The 23,823-nt window shown below is 43.9% G+C and overlaps 1 protein-coding gene across 2 annotated transcripts in view; it reads right to left on the bottom strand.

The window, feature by feature from the left end:
• PIGU (phosphatidylinositol glycan anchor biosynthesis class U) overlaps positions 1-23,823 on the bottom strand; it is an 89,570-nt gene that overhangs the window by 13,573 nt on the left and 52,174 nt on the right. For both annotated transcript variants that reach the window (XM_002916396.4, XM_011221241.3), the window contains 4 exons: positions 23,008-23,105; positions 11,073-11,227; positions 9,125-9,268; positions 6,201-6,325 (listed from right to left, as the gene is read on the bottom strand). In XM_002916396.4, coding sequence (XP_002916442.1) covers positions 6,201-6,325; positions 9,125-9,268; positions 11,073-11,227; positions 23,008-23,105 — 522 coding nt within the window. The remainder of the gene's footprint in view (positions 1-6,200; positions 6,326-9,124; positions 9,269-11,072; positions 11,228-23,007; positions 23,106-23,823) is intronic.

The raw sequence follows: 23,823 nt of genomic DNA, 5'->3' as shown, positions 1-23,823 counted from the left end.
TCCCTCTCCACAAGCACAGTGCTGTCCGTTCACCTGGGATCATAGGTGGGAATGGTAGCATGAACCCATGGCGATTAGAACCCCCCTGCCCCCCATAGAGTCTCTATGGTGCCACAGCCCTGGGTCTTAGGAACACATTTCCCATTTTCTTTAATTCATGTCTTAGATTCCCAGCCTTTCTCTTCAAACGTCCTTCACTTTTCCTTAGATGATTTGAACATCTCTGACACCCTATCTCACACCATCCCCCCACACTCCCGGAGGGATTATGGGATCCCACCAGGGAGGAAGCTCTCCCAGAAACCACAGGGAGGACCCCGACACTCAGGCGGGTACTGGCAGGCAGGAGGGGTGCAGCTGGAGGGGAAGGAGCAGGACAGGGTGCCCAAACCTGGCCTTAGAAAGACAAACACCTTGGTTAAAATCCCTGCTCCGCTGGCAAGTTTCCCTGAGTCCCAGCTTCCCCGCCTCTAGAGTACGGCTAAAATGCCTACTCGCAGGAGGCTCGCAGGGAGTAAACGAGTGAGAAACCGGCACAGGGGTATCCTGAGGATTTCCTCTGGCTGCTGTCAGTAAATCACCACAAACGCTGTGGCTTGAACAGTACACAGTTTATCTTACAGTTCTGGAGCTCCGAAGTCCAAGATGGGTCTCACAGGCTAAAATCAAGGTACCCTCAGGGCCTCGTGCCCTCTGGAGGCTCTAGGGAAGAAGCCATCCACTGGCCTTCACAGCAAGAAGGGGCTGCTGTGTTCTTGCCTCACGACCCCCTTCCCACTTCACCCAGCAACGCCAGATAAATCCTTGCTACACTGCAGCACGCTGACCTCCTCCTTCGCTTCCCTCTTCCACCTTTTTTAGAAAATAGACTTTAGTTTTTAGAGCAGTTTTAGGTTCACAGCAAAACTGTGGAAGAGATCCCCCATGTGCCCCCTGCCTCCAAGCCCTTGTACTGTTTAAGGGCCCTTGGGGATTACACTCTCCCCTCCCCAACGGATAAACCTCCAAGCTAATCTCCCCATCTGAACATCCTTAACTTGAAATCCTTTTGCCACGTGAAGTAATATATTCACAGGTTCTGGGGACAAAGTGGATATCTTTGTGGGGAGGGGAGCATTAATCTGCCTATCACACTGTGCTTCCCCCCTTTGAATTCAATAAGGAGTATCTGACAGTAGGATTATATGCTATTTTTATCTCTTTCTTTACACTTTATTGTATTTTAAAAGAAACTAATAAGTATTATTTAAAATAAACGAATGAAAAGAATGCCTTTAAAAAAAATTTACCAATGGATCTGGGTTCCAGCCAGCACTTAAAGAACAGAGAAGTTCCCTTCCCCTCTCTGATCCTGACCTTCAGGAAATCCCTTCTTCCAAATCAGAGTTTGGGGAGATTTCAGAGATGGGGAACCTTCTGAACATTGAGGCTGTTTGTCTTGGTTGTAAAGAAACTTGGTAGAACTACTATACCAGGGGCTATACCAGGGGCTCATGCATCGGAAAGGGGACAGGATTACACGAGTCTCAATTTGGCTGCAAAATAAAATCACGGGGGAGCTCCACCTGATCTAAGTAAATCAGAATCTCTAGGGGTGGGGCCTAGGCATCCATAGTAGCTTGTAACAGCTTCCCTGGCGATTCTAATATGCAGCCAAGGCTTCAAGCCACGGGATTACAGCTGCAGACCCTTGGCAAATAAGAGGCCCAGACCAGTCTATAACAGAGATTTCACTGGTCTGTGTCATGGTGATGATAACCAGAACATGGTAGTTCAGAGTTCTTGTTAAAGGTAAATGTCTTGAACTTAAGATTCATGAGAAATGACGGGTGTCTCTTTGTTGCTGGTTGTTGTTGTTAAAAAGTCCTTTCTTTTATGAAATGGGGATGAATGGGTGGCAGTTGACTATTTTAATGTCTTCAGCAAAACAAGAAGTTGACAACTCTGTCACCAGAGTTTTTTAAAAAGTGTCAGTGGTCTGTGAGCTCCCACAATGTGGAAACAACAGCCTGGAGGGCTTGCAGGGTCCTCTTCTCTGACCTGAAATTTCCATGGTTCTGGATTTTCAAAGCTGGGAGGATAAAGCCTTGACTCAAGCCTTCCTGAGACTTCCTTGCTCCCAGAACAAGAAGTCTGGAAAAAGGGATACGTGCATTGAGAATTACTATTAGTAAACAATGTTACAACCTCCAGAAAGGAGAACAAATCTATTTGCCACTCCTCCACTCCCACATCACTATTTACATTTCTCAGTGGTTCTTTTTTTTTTTTTTAAGATTTATTTATTTATTTTAGGGATCAGGGTGGAGGGGCAGAGAGAGTCTTAAGCAGACTCCAAGGTGAGTGTGGAGCCCAACGCAGGGCTCGATTCCAGAACCCTGAGATCACAACCTGAGCCGAAATCAAGAGTCAGACGCCCCTCTCGGTGGTTCTTTCGGGTCTCCTGGAAATTATTTTGCTGAAAAAGATACACACTATTCCTAAAACAAAACTCCTGTGGCCTGACAGCCCAGGTAGGGCATTGTCCCTTGCCTCTAGCCACTCTGGATTTCAGACAGGGTGACAAGAAGGTGACAAAGTGCACAGAGTCTGGGAGAGGCTCCCATGCAGCTCCTGGCTGCAATTACAGACAGCTGCAAAGATACACTCCCATGTGCCTGGAGGAACTGTCACTCGTATCCAGTTGGCTTCTGGCCTGCAGTGACCTTTGCAGGAACAGGGAGCTGCTACTCACTCTTGCTGGCTGGCCGACAGGCCAGGATTAAAGCTATACACCAGAGCACCCGGTGCTGGGACCTGGGGCACAGGACAGCTTGTCCCAGGCACCAGGTGTCAGAGATGTCAGCGATGACCAGGGCTGAATGAGATGAAAGGCTCACCCTTCATCAGACTTACTTGGGGCAGATGGAACCCAATTCCCCACCACACCCACAGGGTGGCTTATCCAGTCCCTGCCTCCGTTACTGACAAACTGAAACTTCAGGCAAGTCCTCTGCCCTCTCTGAGCCTCAGGCATTCAGAAATAAAATTCTCTGGGCACCTGGGTGGTGCAGTTGGTAAAGCAGCTGCCTTCAGCTCAGGCTCAGGTCATGATCTCGGGGTCCTGGGATCGAGTCCCGTGTCAGACTCAGCAGGGAGTCTGCTTCTCCCTTTCCCTCTGCCCGCCCCCTCACCCCCGGCTAGTGATCACTCTCTCTCTCTCTCTCTCTCTCTCAAATAAATAAATAAACAAAATCTTAAAAAAAATAAAATTCCACTTGAAAAATCCAGTCCCACTGGGAGGAGCAGAGGGAAACTGGGAGCTTCAAAGGTGCTTATTGTATTATTATTCTCTATAATTTGTATTTTTTTAATCTATATTCTTTTATCTTTATACAAAAGTTAAAACAAAACAAAACACACACACACACACACACACACACACACACACACACACATCCAGCCTCTGGTAACTGGCTCTTTCAGCTGGACCACTGCAAGCTAGCGCGGACTCTGCCAGCAGGCTGTTCCCTAACACCGCAATTGTGTGTCTGCATGACTCATCCTGGCCCCAAGCACCACCGAGTCCCCGTCTGGGGCCTGCATTCGGGGCAGGGCCCACATACCTCTTCTCCCCCCACTGGCCAGGATAGGAAAACAAAAAGGTGAGTGAGTATGTGAGCAGGCATGTTGGCACTGGCAACTAATGTTTAAACTGAATTCTTAACCACATTACAAGTCTGAATATATCCAACCTAGACTTAGAGACTTGTCCGAGTCTCCGCCCGCAGGTCCAAAGGACGAGGCTGGAGATGCTCTGGGCTGAACGCCATGACGCACAGCTGTCATGCCCCACACAGATACCCTGAGCATGAGTATTCTCTGCCACAGGAGCTGCCCATCGAGGGGGGAAGCCAGCGCTGCGTGCAGGATCGTTGATCAAGCTGAACTGTAAACTACCTGCCCAGCCAGCTACAGCATCCATTAGATCATCTAAGTTTCTAGAAACCCCGTCCTTATTTTCTCTGCCTCAACACTGGAGGGCATAAAACAGCTTATTTCAAGTTTGAAAAATAAGTTTATTCCAATGACTCTGAATGACTAATTAGCCTGAAGCTTTGATCACGGAACTATGCCGGAGGCCCCCTGCATGCTTATTACTAGTGATAACCACAGTGCTCTTGACATATGTTCTCTCTCAAACTTAAAACACCCATGGAAGATATTCTCCCCATACGACAGATTAAAAACCGAGAGACTCAGACAGGTTAGATGATTTTCCTAAGAACAGATAGCTAGTAATGGGAAAGCTAGGACCCAGATTCAAGTCTTCCTGGCTCCAGACAGTGTTCAGGAATATGGGATGAAGGATTAATCACAGGCAAGAGGTGCCCTGTGTGGGACAGACAGCTAAAAAAACACTGACTCTACTTTTGGGGAAAGAGAATCAACATACCCAAGACCCACACCCTGTCACAATCTGGGGCAGCTGACATGTTTGATGGCCTCATGACTTGTCACTGGCCATTCTGCTCCGCTGGACTGGGTGATTCTTATCTGAGCAATGAGGATGTCACAGGCAGAAGATGCCACTTCCTTCACCCAGTCAGGCCGGACTGGCCACCACCCCACAGGTCACCACCTGCAAGGGCAGCCCAGGCTTGGTCCGCCCACTCTGCTGTTTACCTTCGCTGAGAGGCCCCGACTTACAGGTAGGTTTCTTTCTAGCAGCTGGTCAGTTTCACTTCCTGGTTGACACCCAGACAGCCCCAAATAATAACAAAGATTTACTTCCTCTGAAGCCTCCCCTCCCCAAGTTCATTCTTGACATCTTGCTGTGCACCCCTGTAGGCAAGGAAAATTCCACAGCTCCCTTCCCATTTTAGTTTTGAGAATCAAGTGGTGTTGGGCCACTGACACTGCCTCTTTATTAGGGAGGCTTAAAAACCCACCCAAAAACAGCTGCTGAGTTGTGGGTCAGGTCTGATCCTGGGTGCTGGGGACACAGAGGTGAGTGAATCCTGAGCCTACCCTCAGGAAGCCCACTACACTGAAAAGAACCCTCACAGAGGGCTTGGAGTCCAACTGAGGAAAATACTGGGGGCCCAGGAAGCAGAAGCAGCTCACTCCGCCAGCTTCGGAGGAGACGGTTAGAACTGCAGGGCCTTCAGAGCAGGCAGACTACGTGTAGTGCTGCCATCTGGCTTCTGTGGCTGTTCAGGTGCGGTGCTGGAAAACGGCGCAAAGCCCAAGGTCTAGTGTTCCACCGTCCAATACAGTAGCTACCAGCCACGTGTGACTTCTTAAATTCAAATAAATTCCAATTAAAAATCGAGCTTCTGAGCCACACCCGTGGCTATTCTATTGGACTGTGCAGCTATAGGACATTTCCATCATCACAGAAAGTCCTACCGGACAGCACTGGCTAGAGGCTCACGGCCAGCCCTTCCACTTACCTATCACGTAAGCTTGAGCAAATGGCTCCACCTTTCTATACTTCAGTATTCTCATCTGCAAAATGGCGATATTTTCCCACCAAGTCTGGAGTGAAGATGAGCTGACCTGATGCACCTAACACTCCTAGAACCACAGTGACCAGGTAGGTACCGCGTAAGTGCTCAAAAAATGGTGGTTATTTTGGGGCTCCTGGCTGGCTCAGTCGGTTAAACATCGGACTCTTGGTTTCAGCTCTTCAGCTGAGGTCGTGATCTTACGGGTCGTGGGATAGAGCCCCACATTGTCGTCAGGCTCTGTACTCAGCAGGGAGTCTGCTTAAGATCCTCGCCCTCTGCCCCTCCCCCCACTCACTCTCTCTCTTAAATAAATAAAATCTTTTAAAAAATAAAATAAACAACATTTAAAAAAAGAGATTTATTTATTTGAGAGAGAACAAGTGAGCACGCGCAGGAAGTTGGGGGGCAGAGAGAGAGGGAAAAGCAGCAGACCAGGCTGATCTCAGGAACTGGAGATCATGACCCGAGCTAAAGGCAGCCGCCCACTGACTGAGCCACCCAGGTGCCCCAAAATGCTGCTTATTGTTATTATCATCACTAGTCTGTAATACCCAGCAGGCAGACACTCAGGTCACTGTGTCTCCCCCCGTGCTGCTAGCACAGCAGACGCCAAGTAAACGCCTATCGATTTCTTTTGCCCTGGCTGCTTCCTCCAGGGACCAGGCAGACACAATCTGCCACGAGAGGTTCAGAGGCGGGAGTACTCACATCTGTAGAGATGGTTCCATACAGGGAAGAAGGCCATGTAGAGGGCCACATCCCCCACTGTTGGGTAGGACTTGAAGATGGAGATGATAGCCATCTGGATGAACATGAAGAAGATAGGGTGCTCCCTGGGGCAGGGCAGGGCAGGCAGACACAGAGGGAGAGATCAGTCAGGAACCAGGTCCACCCCAGAGACTCCTAACCCCATGCCCTGAACCCAAAAATATTCTCCAAGGGACTTCAGGAAGGGGCTGGCTCTGCTGCCCACAAGACCTGGGGGCCAGACTGAGTAGCAAAGCAGAAAACTGCAGGGATCCAGAGACGTCCAGAGGTGGTGGGAGGAGGGCCCAGCAAACACTAGAGAAACAGCCCATCCCCCTTCAACCCCCAGCCCAGCTCTGGGCCTTCCCCCAGGAGCCATTGAGGAAGAAAACAAATGAAGTCAGCTTCATTACTGGGCTCTAATGGCTGCTAGTCAGAGTCATCAGGCGGCCTCCCTCGCCAGAGGCTCCTCTGACAACCGGACCCAGGGCAGGATGTGCCTGCTTGCTGACACTCTTCTTCTCTGCCAGGATGGTCAGTGGAGTCTATGGGCCCTTAGCTATGATGAGCTCCTTTCCAGAAAGAAAACTGATTGCTGCAGGCAGCTTTTCAGCTCTTGTGCGCTGGAACTGGAATTCTTGTTACCTTAAACTAACAATAACAGCTACCATTTCCTAAACCTTCAGTCTGCCAAGTTCTGTCCCAGACCCTTTCCTTGTGCCATCACGTGTGATCCCTACTACATGTCAGCTACTCCTCGAAGTAGGCAGTACCGTCACCCACACTTTGCAGACGAGGAAACGGAAGTTCAGAGAAGGTAGGTGAGTTGGTAAGCAGTGGGACTGTTCATCTCCAGAGCTCTTAAGCATCACCGGTACTGTTCTGAGTGCCTAGCATGATCACAGCTCTCACCAGGAAGGGTGGGGACAGAACTCCATCTCCAATGTTCCTCCGAGAGCTGACCAAGTGCTAAAAGGAAGCCAACAGGAAGAGGTCAGATCTACACCCTCCTCAGCTGTACCTAAACAATGTGCGTGTGGCCTACTTCTGTGCAGCACCTGGATGCCCAGCTCATTGAGGTTTTCTTCAGAGATTAATGGTATTCTTGTCTTGCAGGTCAAAGGTCAGGGTGACTCAGTGGGTGTAAATCTGGGATGTGGAGACAAACATGTACACACCCCAAACACTTGAGCAGTTTTACACAGCAAATGCTTCAGACTCAGCTTGGCAAAGTCTCACAGTCCTGTAGGCTCTAGAAGGGTCCAGCTAGCTCAGTGAGCATCTTCCTAAAGATAATCCAAATCACTGGCTGTGGGCTTTTTAGGTAGCTGGTAAGAACTGCAACATTTCTATGAAAAGGCCAGTGAAAATACAGTGACAAAAAATATGGAGACCTGAACCTCCCGCAATGCTGTCTGGAGAGAGGCAGCCGGAAGGGCCCTGCTCCCACCAAGCTGGCGCTGGAAGCAAATACTGCAGGGGCTGGAGAGCTAGTGGAGCCTCAGATCCGGGCACAGGAGGGCCGCAGCGGGGGGGGGGGGGGGGGGGGGTCACTTCATATCCTCTGTCCCTACAGCCCTGGAGCCCTGGCCTGGGGCGGGTGGTGCTGTTGCCTACCCAGGAGCCACCTGTGGCCTTTCACATGCAGACAAAGAAAGGGGCTGCACAGAGTGATGAAAGGCATTCCAGGCTCCCAGCTTCTCGCAGCCGAGTGGCTAGGCCTGACCAAGGCAAAGGCAGGGACTGAATTGGGGACGATAGACAGCTGGAGAGCTTGGCTGGGCAAGGCTGCCAGAGTTCCGGAGACTGCCAGGCCAAGGAAGGTTTTCTGTCAGATGCCAGGCCAAGGCTATGTTAATGGGAAGGAGGCATGAGCTCTGAGCTTTTACAGAATGGGAACCACGTGCATTGGTACACTGGCCATGAAGACTAGCAGGAAGGTTAGAACAGAGAACTCAGGCTCTTGAAATCTAAACCAAATTCCCCTCCAGGTTCCCTGGACCAGCAGCCAAGGATGACTGTCCCCACTGAGATCAGGATGTGAGGGGCTCTTCAGGCACCCAGGACCATCACCTGGACATGTGTCAGCGCCTGTTTTCCCTTCTCTGAAGCCAGGATAATAGGACAATTTCCAGATGCTACTACAAGTGACCTCTCTCAGGAGTCTGGCATGGTACAGGGGGGTGAGTATAGATTCTGGAGACAAGCATAGGTCTGAATCCCAGCTCCACTACTTACTAGCTGCGTGACTCTGGGAAACTTGTTCCACTTCTCTGAATGTCTATTCCTCAACTATAAAATGGAAGTGATGATAATAAAATTATGCCTACTTCCAAGAAATCCTGGAAGGGTTAGGTATGGACACTTTTCAGAAAGCCTAAAAAGGGCTGGGTGGAGCCAGGCTCACTACGTGTTCGTTTTCTTACACTACAGAAGAGAGCTCCACAGACAAGCCTTTTGAAGGAAATTGATCAGAAGATTAAACGGAGCTGCAGGCAGCCAACCGCGCAACTAACACATCCTGAGTGCCCCCTGTCACTGGGATACTGATGCAGGGCACCCAACAAGATCCACTTTTTCCAAAGACACCTTCCAACTCCAAACCCTTCCTCTTACCCAAAATAGTGAGTGGGCTCAGTAGCACTGTAGGCTCAGAGTGATGCCAGGGGAAATATCAGGGTGCTCCAAAGCACCGTCTTGGCAGCCTGTACTCATGTGGGACTGACTCTACAGCTGGCTACGGCTACTGGCACTGGAGGCCATTAAGGGCAGGTCCTGGGGGCAAAGATGGCATAAACCTGATAGCGGACGCTCCCAGTTTGAAAAGCACCTGCAAGACTACGAATGGTCCTGTGGACAAAGAAGCAGCAGGTCCAACCACTTACTTTAGCTTTATGGCTAAGGGGATGGTGTAGAAGACGACGTTGATCTGAAACACACACACAAAGAAGAGGCTGAAGTGCTCAAACATCTCCGCAAAGAAGTACCAGAAAAGACCGATGTTTGGAGTGAGATCTGGAACAGAAAGTCTGGAATAAAGAAAACAAAGGGAGGGGGGAAAAAAGCCAAATTTTAAATGGTCTGCTTTGACCTGGTTTTCTCCTAAAGATTTTGGTCACTACTGGACAGCCAAGGATGACTCTCCCCACGGAGATCAGGATGTGAGGGGCTCTTCAGGCACCCTGGATATAGGTAATTAATAAAAACAAGAGGCAGAGAAACAGAAAATGATCACCCTTGACAAAAACCAGCTGAACCAAACTCTGGCGTGCATCAAAGATCTGAAATGAGGCAGCATTCAGGCTAGAAATCAAAAGACCAGCCCCTCTTTTACTGCCTAAAATACATATGTTTAAATTTAGGAGATATCCAGGACTGTAACAAAAGAGGAATGGGTTTTAAACAAACAATATCATTTGGGGGCATTCCAAAGACTTGCCTAGAGGAGCAAGCTCAAAGATCCTGCCGCTCCCCATTCTTGCTCTGTATCCCCATGGCAGGAGCCAGAGATGGAGTGCCTGACACCACAGGGACTTCTGGGGCCTTGCGGAAGCAGCAGCAGCTTCCAGCTAGGATGCCAGATCTCATTTGAGAAATAAGGGTTTCACTGGAAAACTTTTCGTCTAATTAGATAAAGATTCCTTGCAATTCTGGCTCTTCTAAAAATTTATATGTTTTATCTTAAAAAACAGAGTTGAAACAAGTCAATTCACAGTTTTAAAAGGGCAATAAATGCAGCATGGAGAAGGGAGAGACATGCAGTGGCTCATGGTCAGAGTTCACTGACCGAAGCCTCCACCCAGGGCAAGTCTTTGCCTCCTGCTGTGACTACAGTTCCTTTTCTGTGAAATGAGGTAAAGAACACAATCTGTGGGTCAGCAAAAAACCAGGGAAAGCTTTTCACCAGCAATACAACCCCTACCTAAGGAAAAGCATGAAGAACGAAAGGTTATGCTCAGCCAGGATTTAACACACATCAGCAGTCCGGAATCCCAAAAGGGAGTCTGCCACTCCATATCCCTGCCCCACTAACTGTCAACACTTCACTGGGCTGTGAATTCCTTGAGGTTTGGGCAGCGACCATCCTCCTCAGCATACCACACAGAGAGCATTGGGATATGTCTGCAGAATTCATACTCCATTTTGATCTTCTCTAAAAGTTTGACACATGGGAGGTGGCTCTTAGAGACCCTCTTGCAGTAGAGGAATATATCCATTCCTGCTGGGGACTGAACCAAACCCTTCCAGGAAGAGGCCCGTAGTTGCTTCAGATGTTCCTAGAGAGTGAGCTTCCATCTCACTAAATTGAAGGTACTTGCTAGATCTGTGTTTCTCAAAGTGTGTTCCTGGACCAGCAGCATTCACATCACCTGAAAACTACTTAGAAATGTAAATTCTTGGGGCGCCTGGGTGGCTCAGTCATTAAGCATCTGCCTTCGGCTCAGGGCGTGATCCCAGCTATGGGATCCAGCCCCGCATCAGGCTCCTCCACTGGGAGCCTGCTTCTTCCTCTCCCACTCCCCATGCTTGTGTTCCCTCTCTCGCTGGCTGTCTCTCTCTCTCTAATAAAAAAATAAAATCTTTAAAAAAAAAAAAAGAAAAGAAAAGAAATGTAAATTCTTGGTTCCTATCCCAAACTTACTTAATCAAAACCTTTAGAGGTTGGGCTCAGAAATCTGGGTGTCAAGAAGCTCTGCAGGTGATTCTGGTGCACACTGAAGTCTGAGGACCACCATGTCTAGGTGCTCCCTGTGGTTGCTCACCCTCAGACTCCAGCTGGAGCTGGGAAAAACAAATTAGCTTTCAGAGTTTTCTAATGAAGTCATTACTTACATGAAGCCATAGACTGCAGGGATGAAATCCCAGGAGCTGAGAAGGAAGAAGGAGAGGCAAATGATTACCACTAGACTTCCCACGTACATCATGGCATATTCCCAAGAGAAGATCCAGAAGGCTTTGCTCTTCACTTTCACAGGTATGTACTGCCGCTAGGAGAGAAGGCAAAATGGTATATTGGGGGATGTCAAGGACAGAAGGAAATTATCAGCTTAAACTTCAAGATCTCTTCTGTAAAGTACAGGACACAGAAAAGTTTTGAAAATCAAAACATTGAAAAGGATTTATTTATGCTAGGTAAACACTAGCCAAAAGAAAACTAGTTTAGTTATACTGTTACCAGATAAAATAAACTTTAATGTATAAAGAATTGCAAAAATACAGATGTTCCAAAGTGATAAAAAGTTCATCAGAAAGATGTTAACTCTAAATTTATGTACCTAATAACATAGTCTAAAAATATATAAAACAAACATGGACAGGTCTATAAAGGAAAAACAGACATAACCATTATCTGATAGATCAAAAAGACAAAAATCAGTAACCAAGTAGGAAATATAAATAGCACATTTTTAATAAATTTGTAACTTCCCTGAGAATGAGTCAGGAAAGAAAAAAGGGAAAAAAAATCTATATATTTACACAGATATAGAAAATGTGGCAAAACGGTAACAGGATCATCTAAATAAAAGGTACTTATTATACTAGTCTTTTCACTTTTGTAAAGCATGAAATAAAAGACTAGGGAAAAACTAACTCAAGAAGAAACAAAATTATAATGATTCTATAAACATTTAAGAAATTGAATTTCAAAATTTTGAAAATTGAAAATTTGAAAACCTATAAAAACTTGAATTTGAAAATGAAATTTGAAAATGAAAAATTTTCCCATAAAGAAAAGAGCAGGCCCAGACAGTTTTAGAGAAAAGTTCTACCAACATTCAAGAAGCAGGTTATTCTAATCTTACATTAACTGTTTCATAGCAAGTATCATAAGCTTTATACCAAAACCATTTACCAACACAAATGCAAAAATGCTAAATGAAATATTATCTAACATAATTCAGCAGTACATGGTAAAAGTCGGGTTATGACCAGGTTGGATTTATTCCAAAAGCTCAAAGTTAATTCAACATAAGAAAAATTATTAATATAACACAAAGAGCTTAAAAATAAATCATATTAGTGTCTAGATATATGCAACAACTACTTATGATAAAAATAACAAGCAATAAAAGAATGCAGTGAAGGAGCAGAGTACAAAATTAACATACAAATAGCCTTCATACGCCCTAATAATAAACAATTAGAGGACACAATGGTCAGGAAAACCACATTTACAATAACACCAAGGAAAAGAAAACTTAGAATTATGTTTAACAGGAAATGTGTAAAACCGATTAATGGAAAATTTTAAAACGCTCCTGAAAGACTAGTGTCTTTTTTTTTTTTTTAAGATTTTATTTATTTATTTGACAGAGATAGCCAGCGAGAGAGGGAACACAGGCAGGGAGAGTGGGAGAGGAAGAAGCAGGCTCCCAGTGGAGGAGCCTGATGTGGGGCTCGATCCCATGACTCTGGGATCACGCCCTGAGCCGAAGGCAGACGCTTAACCACTGAGCCACCCAGGCGCCCCAAGACTGGTGTCTAGAACAGATGGACAGATATCCCCTGTCCTTGTTTAGGATGATTAGAAAAAAATTTTTTTTTAAGATTTTATTTATTTATTCGACAGAGATAGAGACAGCCAGCGAGAGAGGGAACACAAGCAGGGAGTGGGAGAGGAAGAAGCAGGCTCATAGCAGAGGAGCCTGATGTGGGGCTCAATCCCATAACGCCGGGATCACGCCCTGAGCCGAAGGCAGATGCTTAACTGCTGTGCCACCCAGGCGCCCCCAGGATGATTCAAAATTTTATATAAAGAGGTCAGTTTCCTAATTTAATTTATAAATTCAATGTAATAATGCAATACCAATAAAAATGTCAACAAGCTATTTTATGGAATTATACAAGATTAAAGTTCATATGGAAATACAAACATGCAAGGAATGAAGTACTAACACACACTATAATAGGGATGAACCTTGAAAACTTCACGCTAAGTGAAAGAAATCAGTCAAAAAAGACCACATATTGTATGATTCCTTTTATATGAAATGTCCAGGATAGGAAAGCCTATAAAGACAAAAGCAGAATACTGATTGTTTAGGGCTAGAGGGGAAAGGGGCATTGGGGAAAAACAGAGTGACTGTTAATGGGCATGAGGTTTCTTTTTGGGTGATAAAAATGGTCTAGAACTGATTGTGGTAATAGCCGCATGACTCTGTGAATATCCCAAAATCACTGAATTATATACTTTAAATAGGTAAATTGTATGCTATGTAAATTATATCTTGATAAAAATAAAAGCTGTTAAAAGAAAACACCATAAATAAGTAAAAAGACAAATGAGAAACTGGAAGAAAATTTACAAAGGGTTAATAGTCCTCATCTATACAGGATTTTTAAAAATTGAGGGGAAAACAGACCTAAACCAACAGAAAAATGAGAAGGAAAAATGAACAGACAATCCACAAATATGATAAAATGTTCAAACTCACTCATATTTAGAGAAATGCAAATTAAAACAACACTGAGATACCATTTCTCATAATCAGACTGGCAAAAATTTTAAAATGTGACAACACATTCTGTTAGCAAGGCTGTGGAAAAACAGGCACTATCACACATTACTGGTGGGAATAAAAACTTCATACAATCCCTGTGGAGGAAAATTTGAAAAGACCTAAAAAAACTACATATATACTTACCCATGGATCAGTAATTCTACTTCTAGAAATCTACCTTGAAGATACCCCTCCGACGATATGAAAATACATATACACAAGGTTACTCATTAAGGCATTAATTGTGATTGCTAAATATTAGAAACAATCTAAATTCCCATACAAAGGGAAAAAGTTGAACAAACTATAGTACGTCCACACAATGGCATATGTAAAAATGTACAGTATTCTGCTGTAAAAAAGAATGAAGATCTCTATGCATCCATTTGCAGTGACTTCCAGGAACTAATAGTAAAAAAAGCAAAGCACAAAAGGGTACCTAGACTATGCTATCCTTCATATAAGAAAGAAGGAAATACACATGTACCTGCTCATTTGTGCAAAAGAAACACAGGAAGGGTAAACCAGAAACTAAAAATAGTTACTTAGGGTGACAGAGAAAGAAGGAAAAAGGAAAGAACAAGTTAGCAGGGATGAAGGTAGGGTGATATTTCTCCAAATATGTTTTTGGTTGTAGCTGATTCTCAGAACCATAGCAATACTTCTTAGTCTCTTCACATACCCCCCAATAAACAAAAAATTAAAGCCAACCAAGGTGTAGGGGAAAGCCAAAATCATACAAACAGTAATACATGAGCTTAACTATATCACAAATAAGATAACTATGCAGAAGGGCCACGTGCGAGAAGAAAAGAACTAACCTGAATGACTTTGAGAAACAGTAAGCTGACACAACACTGTCACGCTAAAGACAAAAAGAACTACACGTACGTGTTATAATCCAGTCAGCAGATATGTTTCTTTTTTTTTTTTTTAAAGATTTTATTTATTTATTCGACAGAGATAGAGACAGCCAGCGAGAGAGGGAACACAAGCAGGGGGAGTGGGAGAGGAAGAAGCAGGCTCATAGCGGAGGAGCCTGATGTGGGGCTCGATCGCATAACGCCGGGATCACGCACTGAGCCGAAGGCAGACGCTTAACCGCTGTGCCACCCAGGCGCCCCAGCAGATATGTTTCTGACGTGGGTCTTTCTCACGGCAATTCTAGAACAACTTTGTATGCGTTCTAGAACTGAACATATTAGCAAATAAAATGCAGATGATGACAGTTGGGCTTCCAAACATTAGAGAAAGAAATTATACACAAGGAAAAGGGAGACACTAAAGTGAGCCCTGTGCTGTTGGACTGGAGTCACAGGTATCAGTATAAACAGATGCTGGGATCAGAGGCATTAGTATGAAGACATAGAGCGAGAAAGAATCACAGACATGTTTGGGGGGGGGCGGTTAGTGGACATGCATGCATTTCATAGCGCTGTCTGCTAAAAGCATACCTATAACCCTTGGTTTCTAAATAGCATTCACCAATAGAAGGAACCAGGGATCCTCGAAGAAGTAGTTAATTCCAGAACTGGGGCAGGGGAAATACAAGATGAGCCTGGAACATCTTGTGGTACCAGAAAGAAAGGAAGAAAAGGCTCAGAAGAACACAAAAGCTGATTTAAAGGAGCCCCCTTTTCTATGTCAAAGCTAGAAAAATGTGAGCAATGGGCTAATATTAGATTTTTTTTGAGGTGAAATTCACACAACATACATTTAACTATTTTAAAGTATGCAGTTCAGGCGTTTTAATGGTTGCCATGATAGAAGTTTGAGGCGGCTGAGAGTAAGCTCCCACTCTACACTCTTGCTGCAAAGAAAGCAAGTTCCAGACCAGATTCCGGTATACTTAACAGCTATTTATTAAACAAATGTTCATTAGCAAGCAGGCACAAAGCACTTCACACAAATCATTCTAGAAGGTCCATTAAGTCCCAGCTCTCTCCCCTTCCAGTTGTTCCAATCACCTATTGTAAAAAAGCTTCACTTGGGGCACCTGGCTGGCTCAGTTGGAAGAACATGTGACTCTCGATCTGGGGACTGTGAGCCCTGCGTTGGGTGTAGGGATTACTAAATAAATAAATAAATAAATAAATAAACTTAAAAAAAAAAAAAACTTCACTCAAGGCAGAAGTGACAATATGAAAATATTCCAGAGGCAGGGGAAATCCTCCTACAAAGGCTTGACAGAAGATGGATTAAGAATGAAGCCTCGGGCACCATCTCCAAGGGAAGAAGTTATAGACCTTCCTAGATTCTTATTCCCTTTTCATGCGAGTATAATAAGCATCTCTAAAACAGTTTAATCAATTCCATTTCTTTTGATTACTTCAATTGCACTCACTTTTTTTAAAGTTTATTTATATTTTGACAATTGACAATATACAGATACAGAACATTTCCATCATCACAAGAAGTTCTATTGACAGCACTGCTCTAAAATAACACAGTTTCAAGAGAATATTACATTTCTGGGGATGGAAAAAGATTCCACAAAAAGGAGTCATCCATAGACAAATTCAAAGAGGAAGGCACTTAAGGTTCTGAGTTCCCTGTAGAGTTGATCATCTGATCCTTTCTTCCTAAAAAATACTGCCATCTAGCAGAGAAGGGAGGCAGGGAGGGAGGGAGGAAACCACAGCCCAGGGATGGAGGAAAAAACCCACGAAAGTAAAAATGTTCTTTTGGTTCATTCTTCCCTTCCTCCCTACTTAATGGTATTTAAGAAGGAGGGAAGTGGGAAGTGAAAAAGACAGCCATGAAGAACTGAACCAGGTAGACTGTTCAAATCCACTCTCTGAAGAGAGTCTGAGGCACAGACCCAGGAGATGAGGTTTCACTTTTCACAAATCCATTAGCAGCCCCTACATTTTGGTTTGCTGCCATGTTCTCAGTGCTTTATTGGACCTAAAGTGTTACTGTCGATGCGTGAGTGGAAAATGGTATTTTTCCTGGCGAATCTGTGATGAAAAATGTGCATTAAATTTTAGGTATAATTTTTGTTAAGCCTTGGTCTAGGGGTCAGGTTTGCTTTAGGAAACAAGAGCCCCGAGAATATAGTGTTCTGTGGAATGTTTACCAAATTTACTTATAAAACCTGGGTCTGATTAAAGATTAAGTAATCTTTCAGGACCACTCCCATTACACCAAGTGAGGCTTGCCTGAAAGGCTTAAAAAAGAAACTCAAGTGACCCTTTCTTTGATGGTGTGCTATTTATAAACCCTGGAACCAAACTTATCTGGAGGTCCACATTGCACATTTCCCAGTGAGCAGATAAGCATTCATCCTACCCACCTCTTTTTCTCAATAGCAAATGCTCACTTAAAATGAAATGAATAAGTTGAAGGGTTGGGACAAGGGTGTCTTAAACATTTGGATCAATTTTTAAAAATCTTTTCATCATAAAATAAAACACAAAATACAGAAAACCACATAAAACAAATACATAAGCTAGTGAGTGAATGATTATGAGACAAAATCCATAAGGTTAAGAGGAAGAAATGTCCCACCACTCTCCAAGTCTCTCTCTGTGCCCTGTCCCAGCCACAGCCTCCTCCTCCCTCCAAAGTCACCACTGATCCTGGCTTGTAGAGATTCACTTCCTTGCATTTCTTAATGGTTTTCTATCAAAATGTGCATCCCTTTACACTATAGTTTAGCTTGCCTGTTTTTAAAAAATTTAATGCAACTTTAAGTCTCTTAATTTATAGGTCCTCCAACCCATTCCACTTGTGCCCCCTAACAATTCATGGGTTGAAGAACCAGGGCATTTAATCTGTAGAACTTCCCACAATCTGGTTTTTGCTAATTACATACTTTATCTTCAGTATTTCTTGCAAATTGGCAGCTGGATCCTGAGGCTTGATCAATTTCGATTTGATCCCCTTGGCAAAACTCTTGTGGTGGTGTGTTCTTTTCTCAGGAGGCATGATTTTTGTTTGTTTTTCATATTAGTAGCTATTAACACTCAATGCTTAGATCAACCGGTACTGCAAAATGAAGATATCCTATCAATCTATCTTCATTTGCAAGCTCAAAAATATATAGTAGCTCACCTACTATATGGTTACCTAATGGTATAGGAAAGACAAGATAAACGCTTAACTTTTTCCTTTTAGTTCCAGTTTTCAAGGTAATGAATTGGTTCTCTGTCAATTCTCCTAATTTAACCAATTACCAACTAACCTTTTTATTATCATTATGAATGCCTGGATTTAAATATAATTATGGGTTTTAATCCATTGCAATTCTAATCCTAATAAAACTCAAACTGTCCATCTTTGGTCAGTGGGTGCCTCTTCAAGGTGGATCCTGAGTCCTTCTGAGATAACCCCCACAGCCTTTCATAGCTTCCTTGTTATCTGGTATCACAATGGTCTAGGATTATCCTGTACATTTCCTGCTCTAAACCTAGAATCAGCCATTTCTCTGAGAAACTCATTTCTTTCAATGAGTAAAAATGGTATTGTAAGATCACAATCTGAGCCCCAAGGATACTCATTGATGCTGGGCTGGTCATCGTTTCTAGACTGTATAGCAGACATAAACATAGACACACACACATACACATATATACACACACATATTCAAACTCCTACAGGGGCCAGGCAGGTAACAAAGGAGCAAAGGGTAATAAAAATGAAGCCCAGGGACAATGCTAAGCTGTGAAGCGGGTATACCTTGTCTAAAGGAGACAGATCTCCCAATTTTCCAAAAGAAGCCAGAAATATAACTGTTTAACATGAATTTTTAAAATGTTGACAACTAATTAAAATAATTAAACAGCATGGTCAAATAAAGCACATCTGTGGGCCAGATGTGGTCCATGGGCTATATACTCTCAACCCTAAAAATGTAACCTGTAGTTACATGCCAGTAGTTATATGGCTGCTAATGTATAAAATAATTTAGGGAAGTAAGAGAATTCTCAGACTGCTTAAGAAAAGCCTAACTATAGGGGCGCCTGGGTGGCACAGCGGTTAAGCGTCTGCCTTCGGCTCAGGGCGTGATCCCGGCGTTGTGGGATCGAGCCCCACATCAGGCTCCTCTACTGTGAGCCTGCTTCTTCCTCTCCCACTCCCCCTGCTTGTGTTCCCTCTCTCGCTGGCTGTCTCTATCTCTGTCAAATAAATAAATAAAATCTAAAAAAANAAAAAAAAAAAAAAAAAAAGAAAAGCCTAACTATAACAAGAAAGGGGAGAAATGTGTAATTATCTCCCTCTCCCAACTCTCTAAAGCACTAGGGAGGAAAGCATTTTCTAGCGGTGCCTGGGTGGTGCGGTTGGTTGGGTATCTGACCCTTGGTTTCGGCTCAGGTCATGATCTCATGGGTCATGAGATCCAGCCCTGCATCGGGCTCCATGCTCAGCGCCGAGTCTGTTTCAGATTCTTTCTCCCTCTCCCTCTGCCCCTCCTGCTCCTGCTGTCACTCTCTCTCTCAAATAAATAAATTTTTAAAAAGAAGAAAAAAGAAAAGCATTATCTATACAGAAACTGTTTCTTTCTCAGATATGGTGAAAAAGGCAAAAAGTCAGTTACCAGGAAAAAACCCCCAAAACTCTAAAGGAGGTTGAAACCTAATAAAAGTTTTTATACCTAAGTTCTTGGGCTAACAAGAGATATATTTTACATGATAGGTATATCAGAGGCAACAAAACTGGTGGAAAAGTTCATTGCAATTGCCTGATCAAGTGCTCACACTCTTTTTCACCTGTTCTAAAGAGAAAGGAAGCTAACAGCATTGCCACCTCTGCCTTGGCCCCCTCCTGGAAGCAGCAGAGACAACAGAAATGTTGCTGGGGGAAGAGAGTAAGATGTGAAAATTCCAGATAAGGTCCCAAAGAAGGCCTGGGGAAGGACCCAGTTATCAAGAAAGACCTGGTTGGTGGGTACCTGGGTGGCTCAGTTGATTGGGCATCTGGTTCTTGATTTTGGCTTAGGTCATGATCTCGGGATCGTGGGATGGGGCCCTGCATCAGGCTCTGCCTGCAGCATGCAGTCCGCTTGGGATTCTCTCTCTCCCTCTCCCCCTGCCCCTCCCTCCTCGCCTCTCCCGTGCCTGCGCTCCAGAGCACACCCACACTCACTCTCTCTCTCAAGTAAATAAACAAAATGTTAAAAGAAAAGAAATAAAGACCTGGTTGGGTTAGGCTCCTTTGTGGCAAGCCGATATCATGTGACCTGCTCCAGGCTCCAGAAAGTACAGAAATCACAGGATTAACCTCTTCAGTTCAGACAGGAAGTCAGATTGGGTTAAAGCAAAAACCGGAAGAACACTCACGAGGTATCTCCCCCTAGTTTCTGTTACTTTCTTTCAAAGAAAATAAGAACTTCAAGCCGTCTAAGGGGGTCCAAGATTTAGAAATCCCAAGCAAAAGGAAGGAGGGAACTAGAAAACTTGCCTGACTGTACCATGAGCCCCCCTCTGCCAGCCCCATAGCTTCAGCCTGGAGGTCCCGTGCACTTGGCGTATCCTTCACAGTAGCTCTGGGTCCTGTACCCTCAAGTGGCTCTCTCTTTCATTCTGAATGCTATCAAATCATAACATTTTAGCTTCTAATTTAAACCAGGCTGTAGGCCAAGGTCAGAAGAAGAGTAAAGTAGGGGGGAGGAGACCAGATGAGCTTAAACTACCATTCTTGTAAGTGACCCACCAGGGATCCAGATGCAGCATCCCCTGCCTTTGACCCTGAAGCCTTCCTGGGTTTCTTCCTGCAAAGAGGAAAACAACTTGCCTCTGGCACTGATGAGACATTCGCTTGTCTGCACCCTGCCTTCTGTACTTTCTAGAGATTCCACTGGAAGAATGCAGGTAGGTTTGTAGTGTCAAAGGAAGAAGTACAAACTAATTTTTATAGTTCCTTTGAATCCAGAAAATGAATTATTTTCTTTCCCCCCTCATCACCCCACATACCGTCAGACCGATGACCATGTCCTTTCTATGAACTCTTACACTCTGTTTTAATACTTGATGTGATAACCCTTTGCAGTAACTAACATTATATTATCCCCATTCTGAGGCCCAGAGAAGGGACTGAATAAGGTGACTGGTTGAGCTGCTCAGTTCCATGACTCAGTTGTACCGTCCACTGATATCAGGAGGAAATCTGAATTTTAAATGAAAGTGATTTTACAAAAGGCAGTATTTAGAAATTGGCTTAATGAACCTTTTAAAAATTTTTAGTCAGTTCATGTGTACAAATAAATAAATAAATATATATATATATATTTTAAAGATTTTATTTATTTATTCGACAGAGATAGAGACAGCCAGCGAGAGAGGGAACACAAGCAGGGGGAGTGGGAGAGGAAGAAGCAGGCTCACAGCGGAGGAGCCTGATGTGGGGCTCGATCCGATAACGCCGGGATCACGCCCTGAGCCGAAGGCAGGCGCTTAACCGCTGTGCCACCCAGGCGCCCCAAATAAATATATTTTTAATAGTACTTATTTGATAAATAGTTGCACAAAAATTCTGGTTTATGCATTCCTCTTAGGGCTCAGACTTTCTAAAGAATGAACTGTAAATATGAGGTAATAAAGGAAATGCAAACAGCATACTGTATGTGGAAAAATTCCTGGATCCAACAAGCATATAGAAAGAGAATCAAAGCAAAACTTCATAGTACAATGGCATATCTATTAGACTAGCAATCATAAGTCAAATTTGAAAAGCCAGTGCTGGCAACCTGAGAGGAAATGATTCACTGCACTTCATTTCATTTTTTTTTCAAGATTTTATTTTTCAGTAATCTCTACACCCAACATGGGGCTTGAACTCACAACCCTGAGATCAAGAGTCTCACGCTTTCCTGACTGAGCCCTCCAGGCGCCCCTGATTCACTGTACTCTAGACGTGGATGGTGGCGCTACAAATTGGCTCAGGCTTTCTGGTGAACACTCTAGTCTTATGTAATAAGGACTATGAAACTTCTCACACCTTTGGATCCAGTGAGTCAGCTGGAGGAATACACCTTAAGGAAATAACTTAAAGAAAATCAAATTACTATTTATACCAGTGACAACCAGGGCACATCTCAAATTGCCCACACAGGACAAAGCCCAAGCTAATCATCATGTATCACTGTGCACATCGACACAAAGACATGTTATGAAGTCACTAAAATGACAAGCATATAGCCTATTTCAATAAATGGAGGTATACACTCAGTTTTAGCAATGGTGTTTATAATTAAGAACAAAGGCTCTGAAATCAGACATTGCTTGGTTTGAATCGTGGCACCATCCCCCGTATACTTTCAAGAAATGTTTCTCGTTTAAGAACGGATTTGGACCATGCAGGACCTGCAAGTGGTTACCTGCTCTTGAGGAGATGTGTGTGTTCTCACTGGTGTGGAAAAGAGAGACGGAGGGCAGGCTCTTGCATCAGGCCACCTGAGTTCATGCACTGTCACTTGCCAGCCATATCACCTTAGGCAAATGACTACACCCCCAACATTCTAGTTGCAATTCATGTGTCTAATATGGCTAATATTAGATGAATACATGGCTAATAATACAACCTACCCCGTAAAGTTCTTATGAGGTTGAAATGAAGTGAGTGCTTCGTACAGTGCCAGACACAGTAGGTTCTCGGTAAATGTCCGCAATCTGTATTCTTCAATTAATATTTATTGATCAGCCACCATGGTCATCATTGCATTTGGGACACCCACTACATTTAATCCCTATGAGAACCTTACAAGGTAAGTGTTGTTATATAGAAGTTTTTTAAAAATGAGCTCAGGGGCGCCTGGGTGGCACAGCGGTTAAGCATCTGCCTTCGGCTCAGGGCGTGATCCCGGCGTTATGGGATCGAGCCCCACATCAGGCTCTTCCGCTATGAGCCTGCTTCCTCCTCTCCCACTCCCCCCGCTTGTGTTCCCTCTCTCGCTGGCTGTCTCTCTGTCAAATAAATAAATAAAATCTTTAAAAAAAAAAAAAGAGCTCAAGGAGGGGCCTATGAATATAAGATGAGAGAAGGAGAATGCAAGACGGTTGGTAGATCCCAACTACAAACACGTAAAATGAAATACACTCATACACTGGCAATGATATGCACAATTGGAACTTAATGGTCACTAGGCACATTTTGTTTAAAGTTAGCCAAGTGTCTTTGATCGTGTTTTCAAGTAGAAGCAAGTAAATGGGAGATAGGGACCCAATCCCACTGCTTTAACTGAGCCGTGCCCTTCCTTCCCCCAGGCAGTGACCAGGCCAGGTATTAAATGTCACTTGAGCGCTGGCCTCTGACCAGCAAGAGCTTACCTGGAGGAGATAGAGGAGTCCTGGAACAAACAAGGTGAGTGGGTACAGAGACTGGTATGTTGCTAAGGCAAGAAAAATAGCACTGAGGAAGGCACTACCTGTAAAAAGAAATAAATATATACAATAATCCAGCCTTAGCAATCGGGATTAGACTCGGCAAGTCCCCCAAACAAGAAAACTTTCCGTAACTGCTCAAATAAGCTCTTGTCACATGTCTCCTTGTGTACAAGGTGCTATGCAAACTCACACACAGTGAGAGCTTCTTGGCTTGATTTCCTATGAAAGGAAAGCTAGGAAGTCAAAACTATTTACTTTAGCAACTTGAGACACCTCAACTATGTTTCCTTTAAATTTTCAGACCAAGAAAGAGTTCACAAAACTTTGGCCTAAAGATGAATAAAGGGATCAAGTCTATTAACATCTATGTCCTATTTAACTCATCAATGAAGCCCATAATTATTGCTTAAGTGATTCAGAGCTGGGAAACCCATCCCTATTTCACAATACCCTTTCCTTATGCATTATCTTCAGGTCAGGTGTTTATTATTAAAGTATATTAATTTTTATTAATAATGTCCCCATTCCCTACATAAAATGGACTACTATGGAATTGTTAAACATGATGTTTTAACAAATTTGCAATGACAAGGAAAGATATCTTTAACATCCTATTAATTGAAATTTATAAAAAAGATAAATATTATGATCTCTTTAAAAAAAAACATGCATAAGTAAATTTTTTAAAAAAGGCTAAAAGACTAGGCCCAAAGTTCACAGTGATTTTCTCTCGGTGGTTGAGTTACAGATTTTTTTTCT

The sequence above is a fragment of the Ailuropoda melanoleuca genome, chromosome 13 (assembly GCF_002007445.2).
Source record: "Ailuropoda melanoleuca isolate Jingjing chromosome 13, ASM200744v2, whole genome shotgun sequence".
NCBI lineage: Eukaryota > Metazoa > Chordata > Mammalia > Carnivora > Ursidae > Ailuropoda > Ailuropoda melanoleuca.
The sequence above is the reverse complement of the archived record's forward strand: the minus strand, read 5'-3'. Positions and strand labels throughout refer to the sequence as shown.